This window comes from Cyprinus carpio, chromosome B13, assembly GCF_018340385.1.
Source record: "Cyprinus carpio isolate SPL01 chromosome B13, ASM1834038v1, whole genome shotgun sequence".
NCBI classification, from domain to species: domain Eukaryota; kingdom Metazoa; phylum Chordata; class Actinopteri; order Cypriniformes; family Cyprinidae; genus Cyprinus; species Cyprinus carpio.
Genome location: NC_056609.1, coordinates 16,618,661 through 16,634,295, shown reverse-complemented (window position 1 = coordinate 16,634,295; position 15,635 = coordinate 16,618,661). Strand labels below are relative to the sequence as shown.

General features: G+C 38.9%; 1 protein-coding gene across 4 annotated transcripts in view; it reads right to left on the bottom strand.

Moving 5' to 3' along the window:
* Positions 1-1,705: 1,705 nt before the first annotated feature.
* Positions 1,706-15,635, bottom strand: part of sertad2b (SERTA domain containing 2b) — a 35,300-nt gene continuing 21,370 nt past the window's right edge. The window contains exons 1-2 of one of the 4 annotated variants that reach the window (XM_042736907.1): positions 13,536-13,931; positions 1,706-4,062 (exon numbers count right to left, since the gene is read on the bottom strand). In XM_042736907.1, coding sequence (XP_042592841.1) covers positions 2,940-4,055 — 1,116 coding nt within the window. In that variant the 5' untranslated portion in view covers positions 4,056-4,062; positions 13,536-13,931 and the 3' untranslated portion in view covers positions 1,706-2,939. Of the gene's footprint in view, positions 4,063-13,535; positions 13,932-15,635 lie in introns of those variants that run through there. The other 3 variants (XM_042736908.1, XM_042736911.1, XM_042736909.1) reach the window with 3 other exon arrangements.

Here is a 15,635-nt window from a genome sequence, read left to right as displayed (position 1 = left end):
CATAGAAAAAGGCACAGCTCCAAGCCCTGAAGATACAGCCTTTCTTAATGAGCAGAAAAAGGGTTTAGACCCTCCACCACATGTTGTCTTGCTTTCTCATACACACACACACACACACACATCCACACACTCAAACACACATATAATCCCAGTGGTCACTATCCTGAAACCACGTTAAACTTCCCCAAATGTGTGGTCTGAACCATGGGACAGTGAGATACCGTAAATAAACAACCAATGTCATCAGAAATCATGCTGCCTTTCTTTTTTTTACATTTGGCATTGAGGGTTATCAAAAAGATTTTCCCAGAAATAGGCTTTGGAAGATTGAAATTCTGAAGTTTGTAGAGAATAAAGTATTGCTTCACAAACCTTTCCCTTGCACACAATCTGAAATATGTAAAACATTAAATACTTATCATTAAATAGGGACAGGGAGTGTTGACCTAGACGACTAGCACAAACACCACCTCAAATTATAATACAAGAAACTAAACAGACACAAAATAATGCATTATTAAAACAAGACGAAAAATGGCTTCCACCCCAATTAATAAGCAGTGATACATTCCCATAAGCATAATACATTCCTATCTCATATTCTGTACAAATTACAATCTGAATGTTAGCTTAACATCAAAAATAAATATATTTACACAGGAAACAAAAATAAATAACAAAACAAAAATACTCCAAATCCAAAAAAAAATCCTATAATAAGTAATATTAATCATAGTTTTGATTCCTTAGATTTGTCCGCTCGGCTCTCATTCACTCATGTTTTCAATACTCAGACAATCTCTCTTTTGAGCTCTGGGTGGTAACAATCTAAATCATCACTTCTGTCTTAGGTCTCTGTGACAGGAAGTTCAAATCCCAGATTATTAATGGTCACACTTATATGATAAATAATATTTCATTTAAAAAATAAACGTTTTCTTCCCTCTCTGACATTGCACTCTACATTTTTCAATTTGATTCTTACCAGGAAGGCATATTATGCACAGTTTTTGTCAGTATGTATATGTAACATTATTATTGTAAGCTAGTTTAGTGCGACGAACGCCATGTGAAACAAATACAGCTGATATGATAAATGGTCCCTTTCCTTTTATGTCAGGTGCACATAAAATAATCCTTCCAAACCTAATCTGATCAACATCAGTGGTTTTTACCAAGTGTTTATACTGTGTTGTCTATTGCACATACATGCAGAATACTCTCCCATCAAACCTGTGCATAACTAAACTCCACCTAAATGTAATGCGATCATTTCTACTGGCCAAACGAAACTAAAACCCAGCAGGACAACAGAGAGAGAGTCTGGTTGGAACATGAACAGATACCATTAATAAAACTCAAACAAACAATGGTATAAATAAGATAAAATAAGACCAAACCATACAAAAAAATCATCTGACATCTGTACAATTATGAGCTGTAATCCTGCATGCATTTGTATGTTAACAGAAATGTACCGTTTTACTGGTGATAGATGTATATGAAAGAAATGTTTGGCAAACAGATGATGATGATGGAAATGGTAAAAAACAAACAAACAAAAAAACAAAAAACTGAATAGCAACCATAAACTTTCTTGCCCGGTACAGTTTTTTTTTTTTCCATTTTGCATGAACAGACATGCATAGACCTTCTTGTTGTGCATTAGTGGAGCATTAAAACTGAACCAGCCACTCACTGAGTGATGATATAAAGCCAAAACAAAGGCCAAAAAAGAGAAGTTACGACAGATAAAAAAATGAAATGGCTGAGAAAAGTTGACAGTTTGCTTATTACTGATCAGAAAAGCATTGATTGCATACATTATTTGTAGCGTAAAGGGGTTTTAGCATTGGCTTATCAAAGAAATGTATCTGTAAAACAATGTGCATCAGAAGAAATGTTCAGTTATTGCCAGCTGAGATGTAAACACATGGAATCTGAGCCGTTATGGCAGATCACAAGTAATTTGGTTGGTTGACTGTAAATATCTGACCACTACACACATCCATGTATAAATAATCTGGTAAAGCATATTTCATAAATGTGTATATTTCATAAATGCATATGTTTTACTAATTGAATGTTAAAGGGGTAGTTCACCTGAAATTAAAATCTTATCATCATTTACTAACTATATCATTCCAAACCTGTAACTTTATTTCTTCTGTGAAGCATGAAAAGCTTTTTTTTTTTTTTTTAAAAGTAAACAGGGTGCAAAACAACATTGGACCCCACTGACTTTCATTATATGGACAAAAAAATATCTTATGAAGGTTTGGAAAGACATGAGAGTTAGTAAATGGTGGACTATCCCTTAAATGAACGTTAAAATGGAAGCAGATAAAAAAAAAAAAGAATAAATGACCACATATTAACAGACTACTTTAAATATTACTAAAAAGCAATAAATCAGCTTTGAATAGGAAAAAAAATACGTTAACATAAAATTACCAAGTTGCTCTTATTGTGCTTTGTGAAACTGAAAGAAAAATATGAAAATAGGCTGCCGTTGCACATTCTTGCACCTGTATGCTGAGAAGGGGAAAGAGAGACGCTACTCCTCTAATAATCCATCTTGTTCGATTAGAAATGATGATGAGGAAATTGAGACAAGACAAACAAACAGGAATTTAGCAAGTGGTCATAAATGATGAAGGCACTCAGATCTGCCAGAAGCCAAAGTGTGTTCTGTAAGATTTCTTCATGTTCATTTTTGGGAAAGGCAAGCACAGTGCATGCACAGTGTTGAGAAGTAGTACTGGGCAACGTCACCATTAAAATGGACAATTTCCTTTGTTTTTAAAAACAAAAACACAAAACTGTACAAAAAGCCCCCAAACACTCACAAAGTGATTCTTCAGTTTTCGTTCTCAGTTTATATTTAAAAACTCTTTGATTGGTTTTGCATTTCTTCCCCAGTTCCCTTCCAAACCTGGTCATGATCCCACAAGCACCTCCATAATATGGTCCAGTTCGGTGAGGTCCATTTTGAAAGGCTGGTTTGAGCTGACAGCAGGAGCGCCACCGCTGTAGGGCGAAAGAGTCTTGAGGAGCTCGTCTGCAGTCACCAAGGGCGCCAGTTTCGAGGGGGCCGTGCCCGAGGACGAGGTGCAGGGGTCAAAGTCGTACATGGAGGTGTCAATGTCTGCAAAGAGGATGTCGTCCAGGGCCAGGTCTGTCAGAAAGCCCGAGGACGAGGCGGAGGGTGAGGTGCTCATGTCCAGGCTGTTAGGAGGAAGAGTCTCTGGCGCATTAGGGACTGCAGAGCGTTCCTCAGGCAGCGGGACCAGCCCTTCAAGCTTTGGGCTGCAAGGCTTACTGCAGTCTTTGGAGTCCAAGGCCCCTGAGTTTAAGCTGGGGGGACACAACGGCAGTTGGAGGGACACTGTAAGGGATGAAGGGGAGGTAGCACCAGGCGCTGATGTAGTTGTAGGTAAGGGTGAAGGACAGAGATCCTCAATCTCATCCAGGGCAGAAGAAAAGCTGTCTCTGGCCACAGATGAAGGGAGTCTGGGAAGAGTTGGCGGAAGAGGAGGAGCCAGCAGAGAGGGTGATGTGCAAAGCGTGACACTGTCCTCCTCTAAAAGCGAAGCTGGGGTGAGGCAGGCCTCCAAAGGCGCTGGGTTTGACAGCACTGGCGAAGGCGATGTAAGGACCGGAGAGGAGAGTGCCGGCGACTGGGACAGCGGTGGAGCTACCATGGACAACACGCTGAAAGCAGGCTGTGCCTCGCGGAAACCTTCATCCACAGGGTCGTCTGGAGGAGGGGAAGGGGGGAAGAAGAGCGGCCGCAGGTTGCCCTCCTGCTTCAGTTCATCCTGGATGCGCCTCAACATGTTGTTGATGAGCACACGCTTTTCCAAGCTGGGCTCGGTCAGGGCCCGGTGGTTGTACAGCTTCATCAAAGACATGTTGAAGATGGTCTGCCTCTGCAGGGTGTAGGAGACCTTCGAGAGCCCGTTGGCCATCGCTCCGGCCCCTGCCGCCAACGCTTTGCCTTCCAGCCCCTCTTCATCCTCATCTAGTTTCCGCTTTGTCCCTTTACCCAACATATATCTGCTTAGGACGTAAAGAGAGACAGAGAGAGAGTGTTAGCCATACAGCCACTCATTACCTTTATGACTAATTGTTGTTTTTCTCGCTTATGACTCAGCACTAGTTCCATATAAATCTCCTGATCTACAGAAAAATAACTAATGGTAAAAATACACTCATTTCTAGAAACTGAGATGTTAAGGGTGTGTAATTCTTTCTATGGTAAAATACTTTCTCCATGGCAGTTGAACATGCTGAGACAACAACAAGTTAGCCAATTTTAGGTTATGTGGCCTTCAAATGAAGTTCGAAATATCATATTTATGAGTTCTGAACACATGAATAAAGTTGTATTTAGGAGTGGGAGCCTAGAATTTCTAGATGAGTTGCTGAAATGTGATGTTGGAATGGGAGTGTTGTTATAAAACATGGCCTTCCAATATAGACAACATAATATATATAAAAGTAATAGTAAATCTTTTTAATAATTTTGTATTCAGATGGGTTTAATCACAATATAATTATTTTGTTTTGTTTAGGCTACTTTTGACTCCTACTTGAATGCGTGATGTCATAAAAACGAATGCCTGACTCAGAAGTACAAGTTTTCCAGGTGCATTTGATGGCAGCATTAAATCTGCTAAAAAGTATAAACACTGTGACACTATCAAAACATTGGTTTGTTTGTTTGAGAATTCTGACCGTAGCAGCATTGGCTCAACCAATGAGGTGAGTTTGGGGGCGTGGCTGGTGATTTATCTGACTAATAGCAGTTAGGGGGTGTGTTTGGATGCCACCAGCTCACAGAAACTGCACATTTCACTTTTAAAAAATAACACTGGCAAGAATAACAAAAAAACTTTTTTTAAATAGTTTTTTTTTTTTTTTTTTTAGGGGTTTCTGCCTTTGTTTGAAATCGTGGTGAAGAAGGTGACAGGAAAGTACAGAAAGCGCTAGGGGAAATAGCACCAGAACATCACTCAATCTTGGCTCGACATTTTGATGATTCACAAAGAAATAAAAGCTCTTGTAATAGGGTTTTATAAATGGCCATTTTCATAAAAACATGTTTGAAACTATATAACCAATAGATGAAAACAACAGTTGGTATGACCCAGTTGACCAAACAGACTTGGTTAAAAATACAAGAAATTGTTTCGATTAACAGATTGGTGGCTTGAAGCTTGGTTGCTATGACACTGGCCTGCAAGCTGTTGTCATATTAGCATTCGGTGCCGCCACTGGGTTGAGAGTCAGTACAGTCTCTGTGCATTCGTCACAAAGTGACCAAAATGCCTTGCGTTACAACTCTGCCAAACAAAAGGGTACAATATGGGAAGACACTCAGATGTACGCACAATGTTTACGCAATCACAGCATCTCGAACAGGACATTAACAACAACACTATCTAAGCACGAGAATTCACCCTTAAGTTACGGGGAAAGACGTGCTGCTGGAAATAACTGTACTGCATGAGCTTCTACTGCAGGAGCGTTTACAGGAATACAGCTCTGACTACTCCTTCCTGAGCCGTGCTGCAGCGAGGAGGGAGGCAAATGTGTGTCAGACTTTCACTAAGTACTCACGGTTAGAATGTGTCACACGAGCGCAAAGCCCTGATCACTCCCTGCTTAAACACATACTGGCTGCAGGAAGACAAGCTCAAGACAGCTGAGTGTTCACTGGAAAAGGGGGACAGAGAGGAGGAGTGAGTGTGACCTATGCTGAGCTTTGAATGTTAGGCAGCTGTGTTCTCATCTACTGTGCACTAGTTTCATGCTAAGAGATTTAAAACAGTTCACATGAGCCACCTTAACATTACAGTACACTAATTCACCATTGGTCTGCAAGGAGAGATGAAAAAGGGCTGGGGTTATGGAGACACCATTGACAGATGAACTGAAAAACTTACACTGGAACATTTCACTGTGCTTACAACTAAGCGTGACTCAAATGTGAAACTATTTTAGAAAAAGATCCTTTGATGAAAGGTTTCTGTCATGTATTGAAGTAGTAATCTACCATAATCTACTAGTTGCACTACATTAATGCATTTTATTAATTCTGTGATACTCTAGCATGTTTATAACAGCATTCACCACATCTTTTTAATAGTTTAATGCAACATACCTTAATGTTCAAAAGTTTGTGGTCGGTAAGATTATTTTTTTATGTTTTTGAAAGAAGTCACTCATACTCAACAAGAATGCATCATCATTAGAAATGAGATTATTACAAATCAAAATTACTGCTTTGTATTTAAATGTAATTTATTCCTGTGATGACAAAGCTAAATTGTCACATGATCCTTCAGAATAGGATCATGTGACAAGATGATCCAAAGAATTTCCCGATATGACTGAAGTCCTGACCTCATGTGTGTACATAATTTCAAACATTTAAAAAAAAAAAAAAAAAACTTCTTACATGTAAACCTTTTTAACAAGGAAAAAAATACTGACTGTCCCTTTAAGACAGTACAACCAATAACTATAGTGTTTTGCTGACTATGGTCCATAAGAGGACTTGGTGATGTCTGCAAGAAAGAAAGCGGTTTCCGAAGTTATTGAATTTTCATGAAATATAATGAAGATTGATATTTTTTCCTTTAGAACAAAGAGTGTCAATGAGTCGTTCACAAAAAGACTATGAATATGGATAAGGGAAGTAAAGATTATGACTTTAAGGTCAGAATGAGGGTTTTTTAATCAAGTAAAACATGTATGAGTGATTTAAAACAACAGATCAGTCTTCTCTCTAGCTCACATGGAAAGCACAGAGACAGGCAAGCAGGAGTGAGTGAGAGAGACAGAAAGAGAAGGAAGCCCATTTCTGAGGCCTTCCCTCATTAGCATAAAGTGAAGCCCGGTAGCAGTAGGCAGCATTGCAGTGTGCTTGAACCTAATACAGGCTGACAGCCTCACGTACCCTAGCCCTGCCTGCACACACACACACACTGCGCAGACGCAGACGCAGATCTGTCAGGCAGCTCTTCTCACTCAGGAAGTGCAAGTGGCTGGGCCTGTTGCCTTGCTGCCTGTTACCATGACGAACACAGTCAGCTGGGAATCCACCCAAAGAGTTGACGAAGTGAGCGAGAGAGAGAGAGAGAGAGAGAAAGAAAGAGAGAGAGAGAGAGAGAGAGAGAGAGAGAGGGAGGGAGTTTGGGGGAGAAGAGGAGCTGAGGAAAGTTAAAGAAAGAAATGTTTTTCTTCTTTCACTGCGCTGCTTCTGAGATGATGATTCTAAAACAACAAACGACTAGCTGGAGAGAAAAACAGGTTATGTCTGCCGGAGATGGATGTGCATTCCAAAGCATGGCGTTTACATGCTGAGCATGCAAATAATTCATAAGATGGAGGGTTTATGAACAAGTAAACAAGATTTACAATCATACGTAGTCCAGTTCAGTTAATTTAGTCGGGGTGGGTGGACAGGGGTGAATTATTGAGTTTAAAGAATATGTAGAGAGATATTTAAAACTATAAGCCATGAGATGATCACTAAAACAAGTTTGAAATGGAAAAATAACCCAATTGATAAATGAATAAAAGAACAGTGACATAGACATGAACAAAAATGATAGTCAAGATATTAAAATTACAATTGTAGCATCCATAAAAAAGTTGAGGATGCAATTTCAGGCTGTTTTTGAGGGGTTATTGGAAGGATGAGTAACAGAAAATGAGTCTAAAAATGACTCAAATAATAAAAGCTTCATCTTACACTAGGCAAAAAAAAGTCAAAGCAAATTTGTGTTCAGATCTGAGTGATTCAAAGAGGCAGATGTAAATGTAACTGTAAAAAAAAAACAAAAAAAAAAAAACAGGGAAAAATCATGCAGTACCACAAACTGTTTAGTCTCTCGTTGTGGTTATGAACTCACCCAGAGTGGCCCTAGAACTGTATGCCATTGTCTGAAGCTTTCAAGAAAAACTCTAGCAAATAAAGTTTCCCACAGTAATCCACACAGAGGAATGCCACAGCAGCTGAACACGTCCTTGTGACTCACGCTGAGGAGTGGATACGACTGTCTGCAGCACTCAAATGCCACTGCCGCCCCACCCTACACATTCCTTCTGATTGTGCCTCTGACTGCTTCTGCTTCGCTCCATCATTTTACTTTCATCTTCAGCGTGAAAGGTCAAAGTGTGTATCCTTCTGCTCCCTAGTTCAGAAGTCCACTGGCCAGGGAGTTTCTAGGCCAGTCCAGTTCCATTGTCAGAATCATTCCACTGCTCTGAAACATGCAACTAGAAATTCCCAGAAAGCATAATAAAAACTAGTACAGATTTGCCACTCACATGCACATCCCTAATTATTATTATCCACTTATTATTCAGTAATTATTTTTTATCTCATTTTAATTTGTTAATTCATATATATATATTTTTGTGTCTTTATTATATTCGTATTTATGTATGTATGTAGCTTTATTTATTCCACTAAGTACTTCTTTTTTTTCAGACAAGCACATATTTTATAACAGTTGTAGCTATAACAAATATGCACAATGTCATGCTATTTTGTGAGGCTGTTGATTAATACCAGGTTTTTTTTTTTAACTATTTAACTATTATTTTTTAATCTTGTGATCAAATAAAAGAATCATCAGTGTCTCAATGTTTAGAGGACTGAATGCCCTTGCTAGTGTCCAAATTTGTGTTCAAGACACAGTGATTCACATCATAGGGAACTAAGAACTATGATGAGACACAACCAAAGAGACAGACAACATGGGTGGGAAGATCTTCAACACTTCTTGATTCTCTTGGTTCTTTGACTCTATATGCTTGCTAGTTGCAACTTACCTTTACCAGAGTGACTGCACAACCTGTACACTGGATCCTGACCTGGATATATTAACTGTAGGGGGACAACAGAAAGAGCCAGAGAGGAGGAAAAAGAGGGGAATGTTGAGCTCTCCTCAGTAAGAAGTGCTGGGGCAGCACACACTGTTCCCTCACGCAAAGAGACATTCATAAACAGACAACCTGTCTCTTTGCTCCCTAATGCACCAGCGCTGAGCAATGACCCTGAGTGAAAACTCTCCAAGAAGAGGAAAAAACAAAGTGTCAAAAAATGTCTCTGGTGCAAGACAGGCTTTATAGAGTTTGACAAAATGGCTGGCAGAAGCCCACCTTTAAAGGATGCCTTCAGAAGCGCAACTTAGATCCCAGTTACAGCTCCATCCGGTAGCAAAGTGTCTGAGACACAGCACAGTGGAATTAACATAAAAAATAAGGCAGAGGACTTTCGGGAGGAGAGCTCTGACTGAGATGTCAGAGCAGAGTCTGGAAATATGTCAGGTCTGCTAAGCAGGCTGTACGTTCTGTTCCAATCCTACACACAACACATACGGCACATGAGGGACCGGCTGTGATGCCGGAGCTTCTGCTCTGGGTGTACTGGTGGAGAAGGAGTGAGAGAATGCAGCAGAAAGGATGGCGTGAGCAGGCGAACAAGTGCTGCGGAGAGGATGGAGCACAGAGCACAGAGTTTTCAGTGATATTATGATCCTGTAACAGGATCTGCACGTTTCCATGCCTGTGCTTCAGAGCTCCCCTCCCCCTTCACCTCCACACAGTGCTATTTCAGATCCGGAGGGTACTGATTCCCACAAACACACACATACACACTCACTCACTCACTCACGCTGTCTGTAGCTCTCAAACACCTGCAGAAATAAATGCACGAATGTAGACAAAGTCACATGCATGTTGCGAAACACTGAGATTTACTACTGCAAATGGGTGCATCCGATATAACGGACATAAACACACATAAAGGACAACACCAGTCATGAGGCAGATGATGCTACTGGTTGATGCTATTTTGCCCATAGGGATTTTTAAAAAAGTATTTGTTTAAGAGTTTTAAGCAATGAACCAAAACAACCAGCTATGAGATGAATCACAACATTACAAACTTTGGTTTAAAGGCTAAAAATATGTGAAAATAAAACTATATATCACAAATTAAATATCAATCAATAAACCTATCTAACTATCTAAATAAATACAGCAATCTATCTATCTATCTATCTATCTATCTATCTATCTATCTATCTATCTATCTATCTATCTATCTATCTATCTATCTATCGCCAATTGCTTTTTAATGGCCCTTGGAAATAAGGGGAGGGGCATTCTCCTTCTAAAGAACTGATTGGACAAAAATTTAGTTTATTTTCACCAAAAGAGAAAGACTGCACATTTTAAACAAAAGTCATTTTTGCCAACAATTAGGAGTAAGAACTATCTTTCATAAAACTTTAATTGTGCTTAACTGGGGTCTTCAGTGACGATGATGATAGGAGAGGGGAGAAACTGAGAAACTCTCAGTTCTGTAGTATTATTGTACAGAATCATTTCCAGCATGTTTCACCATCCGCTCCACCTGGGCTCTGTACTTGCTGTAATTTGTTGCAGTGCAAAGACAGAGTGTCATTTATACGGGAACTCCTGATGAAGGCTCAATGACACTGAACAAACAAGCAAAACAGTAAGAAAGTGAGACTTACAGAAACAGGGAAAGAGGCAAGAGAGATAGAGAGAAGGCTGTGGGAGAAAGGATAGATGGAGAGAGAGATGTGTGAGACGGTAAACATAGAGCGATTGAGACAGACAGATGGAGAAGGCCCAGACGCCACATTCTCACACAGCACCAAGTGAAAGCTGCAGGGGTCAGACAACCATCTGACATCTTAAAAACGAACAAAATAACATGTCTGTAAAACTGTTGCATGCTGAATCTGTACTGTAACTCACCCGTGCCTGCTGTACAGTCTTTACTATACCATAACATCTTACACTAAAGACAGTCAACTAAAAGTGCACAGATATGCATCTGTTGCTTTACTGCAATTTTTTAAAACATGATCTCACTTGTACTGGCCAAAACTGAAATGTAATAAAAGAAAACATCAGTAACTAGGCAAGCAAGTCTGCACTGTGTAGCCATGTAACATTTTAGAGCTGTCTGTCTTTACTTTCAGAGTGTCTAAGAGAGCTGATGAAAACTCATTCTGCAACTAATGCTCTTCAAATTAGCAGATAAGATGTCCGTTTGTCACAGCTTTTTTGGGCCACTGTGAGTCATAACTAGTAACGATATGTAAAAAGAGTGAGTAATGGCTTATATAATTCTCCTTTAAGAATGAATTTAAAAGAATTCTCTTAACAAAGCTGAATTTATTTGTCGAAAATACAGTAAAACAGTAATATTGTGAAACATAATTACAATTTAAAACAACTGCTTCTGCTTTCTATTTCAATATTTTTTATGATTTATTCCTGTAATGCAAAAGTGAATTTTCAGCAGCCATTACTCCAGGCTTCAGTGTCACATGATGATTATTCAAATATGCTGATTTTGCGCTCAAAAAACTATTTTTCTAATTATCAGTGCGGTGTTAAAACACTCTGTAATGGAGTAATTCTAACAAACTCTGAAACAGTAATTTCACACTAAACTCATTCCCTAAAAAAAATCCACTCTTTCTGGAGTAACTTAAGTTGTGCTGTAATATAAGTTAAACAAAAAAATGGGGAGTGCAATATAAGAGAGGAAAGATTCAAACTTCCCTTAAACTTCTCCTAAACATCACACTCCTGTTAAAAAACAGCTAAATAGTAGCTGAGAGAGGAACGCAATTCAAACCGGTTTGACCAGAGGGGCAGAAGTCTTGGAGCACTATGTGAAAGTGTAAGATAGGCACGCACACTCACTCACACACAGTTACACACCCCATTTAAAAGAAAATAAAACTAAACAAGCAACAGGTGATGGAAATGAAACTATTAAACAATAATTATTAGTCTTCCTTCTTTTGCATTACTAGTCCTCCTCTTTTCACTAATTAGGTACAGTATCATAGAGACTAGACTGTGAGACAGGCTTTTTTTTACTGAAAGTAATAGTATATAACTCAAAATGATCTAATTCACAAGACTAACAAATAAGCCTAACTTTGCAACATAAACCCTACAGGAAAAACATGAGTGGCCCATCAACATGTACTGGTACAGAACAACTGTCTGATGTCCACTATTCAAAAAGTTAGTGAGGTGATTTCTGGACACTGAATGCACCCACTTTCTGACATTTACAAATTAATGAGGGACAAAACCTCATTTTTCTTCTGTGACTGTGTTGCAGGAAGGAAGTGCACATTTAAAGATGACACGGAGAGTACAACATGTAAATGTCACAGAGTCAGTCTTTTTTGTTTAAAGGAAATAAGACAGCAACACCACGCTCAGACTGACGAAAACAGGGGTTGTAATCTACTTTGCTTAATGTGAACCGTGCATTCACTACAAATCCAACTGGACCTTGATCCTCTGAATTTACTGAGTGTGTGCGTGCATGTGAGTTATTCGGACTTTGAATGCCAGTGTGTCTGACAAGGATAGCAACTGCAAAATAACTTCTGCTGTGAGTCGCCACAGATTTCACTAACTTTTTTACAGTAAAGATAATGAATAAACAGTTTAAGTGATGAAAACAACAAAGTATCTTCACTACACTGTTATAAACTTACTGCTGCAGGTTGTGACTTAAGTTTTTATTTTTATAAAATTAAACTCAAGTTTAACTCAGCTGTTCCTGCAGTGTGATTTAAAGTGATTTTTCAAAAAACAGTGAAGAAAGATATTGCTCACACACTACTGAGACATAAAGACAGTCCCTCACAATCCCCCCACTGCCATTTTCCAGTATGTGAATTTGTTCCATGACGACCAAATAGGCCTAAATTTATTTATCGTAATCAGAAGCCAAAAATAAAACCATCTACTGTGTCAAAGTCATTTAATTCCTATTCATCATCTAATCAAAACCATGTCTCATTCAACCGTGAAGTGAACATTCAACTTTGTACAAAGTGAGGCTGTAAAAATCATCATAATGTTATAAGAACATCTTATTTTCATTCATTTAACATGTTACAATCATTTCAGAGTTTCGATTTCATCAGCAGTTAAATTCAACGTGGTTGCAAAGTGCAATAAATATGCTGTCACTTTGATTTTAGTTTAAAAAAAAATCAGTCAAAAAAAAAAAATTAAACTTTTTTATTTGAATGAGTTGAAATTGTTTACAGATACAGTAAAGCCCAACATCATGCTCTTATCTAAAATTTTAAAAACATCCGATTTTAGTGTAAAGTGTCCGTCTGGTTTTGGATCTCTGTCCCAGAGCCGAGCGCTTCAGTCAATCGGATCAGTATCTTTAATATCAGTATAGAGCGCAACCATAAAAACATTTAGAAATATCAATTTGACTCAACTGGCGACTCGGTTCGGCTACAGAGCGGGTCTGCCTTGGGTTGCGACATGCCTGTGAACTTTCCGAAGATCGCACCGACCGCCAGACAACAATGCAAGAATACACGTATGACTGTTGCCTCTGCTATGTGCAACATCAGTGACGCCGCGGCGTTTCCACGCCACTTACATGATCTCAGTTATTTATGAATAAGCTCCGCGCTTACCTCGTCTACTTCAAGTGGAGGAATAAACTGAAGCATCGGGATGGATCTTTGTTTTATTGTTGACAGTCGGCACCGAGAAAACTCTCGCAGCTGATGAGGAAGGTCGGCAGTGAGTTTGTGGAGAGAGAAAAGGACAGCAGACTATCCGCGAGCACGGAGTCCGTCACTATGACCGACACATACGCCTTCCAATGCGAGTGACGTCGAGAGAGACTTGTGCTCGACTACACAGAGCCTGGCCTCGGAAAAGTCCAACCCCCTACACACGCAAGCACAGCCTCCACACGTCCACCCACTAACTCTCGGGCTGTGTCTCAAATACTATCCCGCTGCCTACCTAGACAGCGTCACGGGCGCGTCGCGAGACACTTGCGCGAGTTGAACTGACGCCGAACGCGTCTGTGACGAAGTAGGAAGCTCAATAGGTTTCGAGACATGACCCTATTCTATATGTACTATAGCATATAGAAATGGGACTGACAAAAGTTTTTGTAGTCGACATGTCTTGTTTCATCTGAACCTAATAGCGCCTGAAGCTCTTAAAAATTAAACAGGTTTTGCTCGGTTAATGGAGCTGCTTAGTCTGCAGAAAATGTGAACTGACATCTTCAGCAGGTCAAACTCAATTTCATAAAGGCTAAACAGTTTTAATTTATTTTATTCTAAGGGGTTTGCAATTTTGCAAAAATGTGTGACTGTTTAAACCCCATATTTGTGTACTTTTATCAGTTTTCTTATAATAAACATTAAATAAACGTAAAAAATAAAAAACTACAGAGGTATGCGTAATAGGGATGCACTTTTAGCCTAAATTAAGCTGTCGGTCAGTACAGGCGAGCAAGTGAAGGAAAATATTTGTTTGATCGTTTTTAGTTAAGTAACAGGGTTGAAGGTTGAGCATGAGGAATGCAGTCAACATGAGTCTGTGTTAACATTGAGAAAATGGAATGTAATTATTTACTGCCATGCTGTAAAAAGTGTTCAAATCATGTTATTATTATTATTATTATTTTTTTAAATGTTATAGTTTTTGTAATGGGGGGGGGGGGTTCATGCTTTAAAAGGGTTGTGCACAAAATGTTGTACATCACTAAATATTGCATATTTTTAAATATTTTTTATCATTAAATGTTTATCAAAAATGTTTTTAATGCATACATAAAACAAATAAATCTGATTTTTTTAATGCTTTTAAACCATATGATACCAAGGTGTACTGTCATACACAGGCTGTAAAATGATGTTCTTGAGAGCATGTAATGAAAAAGGTTTTGTTTGTGTAGAGTGAGCATATTAGAGAGCAATATGCATGCTTGACTTATAGTTCCCAACAGCTGTATACTGTATGACCTTACTGATGATCCTATAGGGGCCTCAAGCTATCGAACTGCCACCACATGGCAAGGACAAGCACTGCATTGCTCATAATCTGCTTCATGTATCCCTCTAAATTAATATGCTGTATAATAACAATTAAACATAAGACAGTTAAATCAAACAATACAATTCAAATGTATAATAAACAGCTCACAAATTTGTTGCCAACATCAAGCATATCTGCTGGCAAAAAGGCATCCTTTAAAACGGTCTAAAGGACTGCTCTGCCAGATATAAATACATATCATTTTAAACTGGACACAAGATGACATATGAGATCATAAAAGTAGCACACTTCTTTTAATGCATCATCCCGGAATAAAATGCTTCACTGTCTGCCCTTATTTTTAGACTTGATCCCCTGTATTTATGTGGCAATTAAGCATTATTTCCAAAGTAAATATACAATTCAAAACACATAAATAAACTTTACTCTCTACACAACAGAACCAACTAACACTAAATCACACTGCATTGCTGAAGTGTGCAAACTTTGTCACCACTGCAATAACACAGGGCACATTTCCATACAGCATACACCGTTCATGTACCATCGCCAGTGTATTTGGCAACGAGCCATTACGGCTGGCACAATGCTCACCTATTTTAAGTCAGCAGTGTGCTTAGGTTTAGGATGTTGCCTGCTCAAATGTTAGAGAAAGTCTTGCATATTACACAAACAAAAAACAACAGTGAATTGCACAAAACATACTAACTTTAAGC